General features: G+C 37.1%; 2 protein-coding genes across 2 annotated transcripts; both read left to right on the forward strand.

Moving 5' to 3' along the window:
* The first annotated feature begins 1052 nt into the window (after positions 1 to 1052).
* LOC129940141 (uncharacterized) lies at positions 1053 to 3698 on the forward strand. Its single transcript, XM_056048397.1, has one exon. The coding sequence runs from the start codon at positions 1053 to 1055 to the stop codon at positions 3696 to 3698; it is 2646 nt and encodes an 881-aa protein (XP_055904372.1).
* A 1116-nt stretch (positions 3699 to 4814) lies between these two features.
* LOC129940152 (uncharacterized) lies at positions 4815 to 5792 on the forward strand. Its single transcript, XM_056048406.1, has one exon. The coding sequence runs from the start codon at positions 4815 to 4817 to the stop codon at positions 5790 to 5792; it is 978 nt and encodes a 325-aa protein (XP_055904381.1).
* The last annotated feature ends 611 nt before the right edge of the window (positions 5793 to 6403 follow it).

Raw genomic sequence — 6403 nt, forward strand, 5'->3', positions numbered from 1 at the left:
ATAAAATGTGTAGCAATTTACTAATGGACTCCAAAATTTTAAACCTTTCTTTTCCTTTTTTTAACTAGTGTTTTGTAATGAAAAACATAAGTCTACACTATGCCCAACAATGTCCCATTTCACCCTAACTTTACATTCAGCAATTAAAATTCTAAATTTACTCTCGCTCCCAACAAACATTGTAAAATAACGTAACTTTTTTATCATTATTTTTGCATTCCTTTTGTTATTCATATTCTTACATGCTAAGTCTAACTTTTAAACAGAAAATTCTTTCTCTTACATTTTGGACACCACAGAGTACACACCTAACTTGGACATTGGTAACAAAACATAAATTGTACAATACATTACATTAAATTACTTATAATATTGAATATTAAATAACATTTACATATACCTAAATTTACTAAACTTCTTTTTTGGCAAAGACTTGTTTTTTTACAAAATTAAACATTACAATACAGTCCACAAACAAACAAACAAAAAATACTATTAATCCAAAACATAATGGTCCTTATGCTCGCCGGATTAAAATTGATCAGTGCGTGAAAGTTTAATTAATTAAAACCTTGTGCATACAATTTTTCCAATATATATGTATTGTTTTTTATAAAAAAGTGCTCCTTGTAACGGGTCGATGCAATATGATGAACACATGATTTTTTTTTTGCATGAAAACTTTAATTGCATGAACAATTATTTAATTTATACGGTTATATAATATGCTTTGTAAAATTTATTGGCTAAATTCTATTTGATATCGCAAATAAAATTCTTAGTCAGAATATAGAACTGTCAAAGACATTGATTTCTTCGAGAATTTTAAGAATTTATATGGCATTTTTTCCATAAACTCTTTGGCATTTTGGTGTTAAACTTATCATAAAAAATTAATTGAAAACTATAAAACTACAATTAGAACGTGTTGTACATTAGAAAGCATTGAATGGTACACATCTATATCTTGCAATTATTGCACGAATAAACAATTTAGTCGTCGGTATAGAAACAAAATCTTTTTTTTAATTTAAATAAAATTTGTCTGCAAAATGAATATTGTCAAGCAAAAACGCGGTCGTGCAAAGGGTACAATCACTACGGTTTCAACATTTTCGGAATCAGTCGTCGATTCCACCCCTATTGACATGCTAGAAATTCAATTAAAGAAACTTCAGGAAGCTTGGTCTGAATTCGTTTTGCAGCAAAATAATTTATACGAGTTCTACGACCAGGAAGGTTTCGTCGACCCTGAACCCGAATACGGGGAATATGAAACGAAATATTTCGAAGCGTTTTCTAAACTTTCTGGGTCTATAAGAAAACATCCAGATAAGGATCGTGATGAAGCATCAACAATAAATGCTTCGGTTTTGCAAAAATCAAACTCTCGTCAGTCGGTCGTGTTGCCAAAACTTGTAATTCCAGTTTTTACTGGAGACTATAAGGATTGGCCGGTTTTTAAAGATTTGTTCACGGGAACAATTGATTGCAATGTCTCCCTAACCGGTACGCAAAAATTTCAATATCTGAAATCATTTCTGGGTGGTGAAGCGTTTACTCTTTTGAAGCACATTTCGTGTACCGAAGAAAATTATCTCGAAGCTTGGGATAAGCTTGAAGCGCGTTACGACAAAAAACATTTAATCGTACAATCATTCATTCAAAGTTTCATGGCCTTGCCGTCGTCTAATAATTTGAATTTAGAAACTCTTCGCAAGCTTACAAATGGAGCTGATGAAATAGTTCGTGGTTTGAACGCGTTACAAATGAACTCTAGAGATCCTTGGTTGATCTATATTCTTGTTCAAAAATTAGACAGTGAAACAAAACAAGCGTGGGCAAAAAAGGTAGAATCTCGGGATGACTGTACCATCCAAGAATTTCTTCTGTTTCTACAAAATCAGTGCGTTTGTCTCGAATCGTGTAGCTCATTTTCTGGTCCTATTAAAACATTGAACAAAGTTTCTAACAATATTCGAACACATTTCGTTGAAGCAAAACCTACTTGCCCAAAGTGTAAGGAAGATCATATACTTCCATTTTGTAAGACATTTCTCGCTCTTGATACTACCGCACGTCGCGAATTCGTTAAACAAAACTCGATTTGTTTCAACTGTCTTAGAGTTGGACACGCATCTAACAAATGCAATTCTAAATTTCGGTGCAGGTCGTGCAATGCTAGACATCACACCCTAGTACATGAACCTAGAACTACATCGACTAATAAAACAACTGAACAGCCATCGACACAAAACCCTTCGAACTCCGCTGTTACTCATCATTCTCTCGAATCTACTCGTAATACTCATTCATCTCTCGAATCCAACGCTATTAAATCTACAATTCTCCCTACTGCCGTCGTTAAGGTTCAGGATAAATTTGGCTCGTTTCAAAACATTCGAATTCTACTCGATTCAGGATCCCAAATCTCGTTTATTACGGAGAAAGCTCTCCAACGTTTGGGTCTTCCTAGAAAACCATCTCGTATCCCTATTGTTGGAGTCGCATCAACTTCTGCGGGCACAACCAATGGTCTCATTTCGTTAAAACTACACTCTCGTTTCAATTCAAATCACATAGACATAGATTGCCATGTAATAAAAAAACTTACGTCTATGCTTCCGCCACTTTCGTTGAATTTAAACACAACACAATTTCTTTCGTTGGATCTTGCAGATCCGAAATTTTATGAACCAGGAACGATTGATATGCTCATCGGAGCAGATAATATTTTCAACATTATTCTCGAAACACCAAGGGCAGAACCGGGTGCTCCTAACTCTTTGTTGACAATTTTTGGATGGGTAATTGCTGGAAGCTATAATCGCACACCATCCAGTGAAGCTTTCGTTATAAAATCATTTTGCACACAGCTTGATTATGCCAAGTACTTTGATTTGGAACGCTTTTGGCGTCTAGAAGAGATTTTTTATGAACAACCTTTGTCTATTGAAGAACAAAGAGCTGAGGATGATTTTATTCAAACTCATAGTCGCCATACAGATGGTAGATACATGGTTAATTTACCATTCAAACCTAATTGCAAACCCACATCTGAAAGCTCATCTCGAATCGCACTCAACCGACTATATTCAATGGAAAAGAGATTCGTTCGTGATCCTGAACTTCAAAAACAATACTCTTCCTTCTTAAACGAATACATTTCATTGGGTCACATGGAAGAAATACCTGTTAAAGAGATAAACGATTCAGATTCTTACTATCTACCTCACCACGCCGTGTTCAAGGCTGATAGCAGTACAACAAAAGTGAGAGTTGTTTTTGATGGCTCCGCAAAGTCATCACCTGATTCGAGGTCCTTAAATGAATCCCTTTTCGTTGGCCCTGAAGTCCAATGCGACATATTTACAATATGTCTTCGTTCTCGTCGTCACGTATATACAATGTCTGGGGACATTGAAAAGATGTACAGACAAATCTGGATTTCACCAAAACATACAAATTATCAAAGGATTCTATGGCGAGAAAATCCTGAATCTCCGATTAAACACTATAGGCTTTTAACTGTAACCTACGGGACCTCGGCTGCTTCATTCTTAGAGAAACGCGCGCTTAAACAACTAGCTTTGGATTCTGCTGAAACACACCCTCGAGCTTCTTCAGTTATTCTTAATGACTTTTATGTCGATGATTTGGATCGAAGATTTAATCGCTCTTCAAAAAGAGCTTGTTGAGGTTTTGTCACTTGCCGGTTTTAACCTTCGTAAGTGGACAACTAATTGCTGGCCACTTCTCATATCCTTCCCTGAAGATCAACGGGAACTATCTCCTATCGATTTTGAAAATTCTCTGACTGTAAAGGTCCTCGGGCTGCGCTGGTGTCCATCTGGGGATTGTTTCTCGTACAAGGTAAATTTGGACCAATCAACATCATGTACAAAACGCTCTATCCTATCCGAAGCATCGCGCATCTTTGATCCCCTTGGCTTTTTAGCTCCGGTCGTGGTAGCTGTAAAGATATTCTTTCAGGATTTGTGGAGAGCGGGTGTAGGGTGGGATGACCAAATCCTACAGGAACTTTCGCATCGCTGGATCACTATACGAGAAGAACTTCATTTATTGGAATCAATCCGTATTCCGAGACTAATGTGGACAAATAAAGTGAACTACGAGTTCCATGCATTTTGTGATGCTTCCTTGGATGCATATGCAGCTGTAATCTACTGCAGAAGTGAAAATCTAGATGGGACTGTCTCAATTTCATTAATCGCTGCTAAAACGAAAGTTGCTCCAATCAAAGTGCTTTCACTTCCTAGACTTGAGCTTTGTGGAGCTCTTTTATTAACCCGCTTAGTTCAAAAAATCAAGATTTCGTTACAGATCAAACATATGCAATTATTTGCTTGGACAGACTCGTCCATTGTCCTACATTGGCTAGCCGCACCGCCCAAAAAATGGTCAGTTTTTGTTGGAAATAGAACATCAGAGATAGTTTCATCTATTCCGGTGAAATCCTGGAATCATGTTAGATCCGCCGACAATCCTGCTGATGTTCCATCAAGAGGAATTCCGCCATCTCAACTCGAGTCGACTGATATCTGGTGGAATGGTCCAGTTTGGCTTAAAATGAACCGCAGTGAATGGCCTAAAACTCAACATGATTTGCAGAACGTATCAAGTGATCAGCTGGAGGAAAGGAATTCTAATAAAGTCCAGGTATTCGTATCCCAAATAAATGAAAACAACATTCTGAGACAAATAATTAATAAATCGTCAGATTGGATAAAATCGGTACGTGTGGTGACTGCATTGATTGCTTCAAGCAAAGAAAATCTACTTCCGAACAAATGATGGGGAATCTACCAATCGAAAGGGTTCGTTTTTCAAGGCCATTTAGCAAAGTTGGCTGCGATTATGCTGGACCTATCACTCTTCGTTTGGCTCGTGGAAGGAACCCTAAATTTGTCAAGGGTTACATAGCTCTTTTTGTTTGCTTTGTGACAAAGGGAGTTCACATCGAGTTAGTGGGTGATTTGTCATCCAGTGCATTTATTTTGGCCCTAGACCGCTTTGTATCGCGCCGAGGAAAACCAACAGAAATATGGAGCGGCAACGCCACAAATTTCCATGGTGCTAAACGGTTTCTCGGGGAGATGCATGAATTGTTAATGGACCAGCAGCGAAACAATATCATTGCAGATCATCTATCTAAAGACGCCATTGATTGGAAATTCATACCACCTTCTGCACCCCACTTTGGTGGGCTGTGGGAGGCAGGTGTGAAATCCGTGAAGAAGCACATCACACGTGTCATTGGTGAACATATACTTACCTACGAGGAGATGTATACTCTTCTCTCCAAAATCGAATGTTTACTCAACTCACGCCCAATGTGGCAGACCTCCGATTTTGAACCAATTGCACTTACTCCGTCACATTTCATGATTGGAGAACCATATTGTGCAATTCCTCAACCTGATTTAGATTTTTCAAAATTTTCGATAAGTTCTAATTGGCATCTTTTACAGACTCTCATGCAAGGTTTCTGGAAGCAGTGGCATAAGGAATATTTGACATCATTACAAAACAGACCCAAATGGCAAAAGGTTCAACGAGATCTACAGAAAAACGACATGGTGTTGCTCAAGGAACCGAATTTGCCACCTTCGAAATGGATACTTGGACGAGTCATAGAAGTTCACCCTGGTGCAGATGAAAGGATTCGTGTGGTTACCGTTCGTACCAAGAATGGTGATTATGTTCGACCCATCGTTAAGCTAGCGCCTTTGCCGTTTTCTGAAAGACCGGAGTCTTCCAGGGGGGGCTGAATGTTTTGTAATGAAAAACATAAGTCTACACTATGCCCAACAATGTCCCATTTCACCCTAACTTTACATTCAGCAATTAAAATTCTAAATTTACTCTCGCTCCCAACAAACATTGTAAAATAACGTAACTTTTTTATCATTATTTTTGCATTCCTTTTGTTATTCATATTCTTACATGCTAAGTCTAACTTTTAAACAGAAAATTCTTTCTCTTACATTTTGGACACCACAGAGTACACACCTAACTTGGACATTGGTAACAAAACATAAATTGTACAATACATTACATTAAATTACTTATAATATTGAATATTAAATAACATTTACATATACCTAAATTTACTAAACTTCTTTTTTGGCAAAGACTTGTTTTTTACAAAATTAAACATTACAATACAGTCCACAAACAAACAAACAAAAAATACTATTAATCCAAAACAACTAGTAAATTGCTAATTAGCTTCTATTAAAAAACTGGCACCGAAACACGTCTGAACATTGACAATTCGTGAAACTGAACAAAGCAAACAAAAGGCATTTACTATGGAGGCCTTCCTAGATATTGTGGCTGCCTTTAACAACCATAACTCATTAGCAATCACTTCTGCTAT

This window comes from Eupeodes corollae, chromosome 1, assembly GCF_945859685.1.
Source record: "Eupeodes corollae chromosome 1, idEupCoro1.1, whole genome shotgun sequence".
Taxonomy (NCBI): domain Eukaryota; kingdom Metazoa; phylum Arthropoda; class Insecta; order Diptera; family Syrphidae; genus Eupeodes; species Eupeodes corollae.

Bases quoted from the DNA above. Each gene is read 5' to 3' on its own strand.
- LOC129940141 (XM_056048397.1), top strand. From the start codon at position 1,053: ATGAATATTGTCAAGCAAAAACGCGGTCGTGCAAAGGGTACAATCACT.
- LOC129940152 (XM_056048406.1), top strand. From the start codon at position 4,815: ATGGGGAATCTACCAATCGAAAGGGTTCGTTTTTCAAGGCCATTTAGC.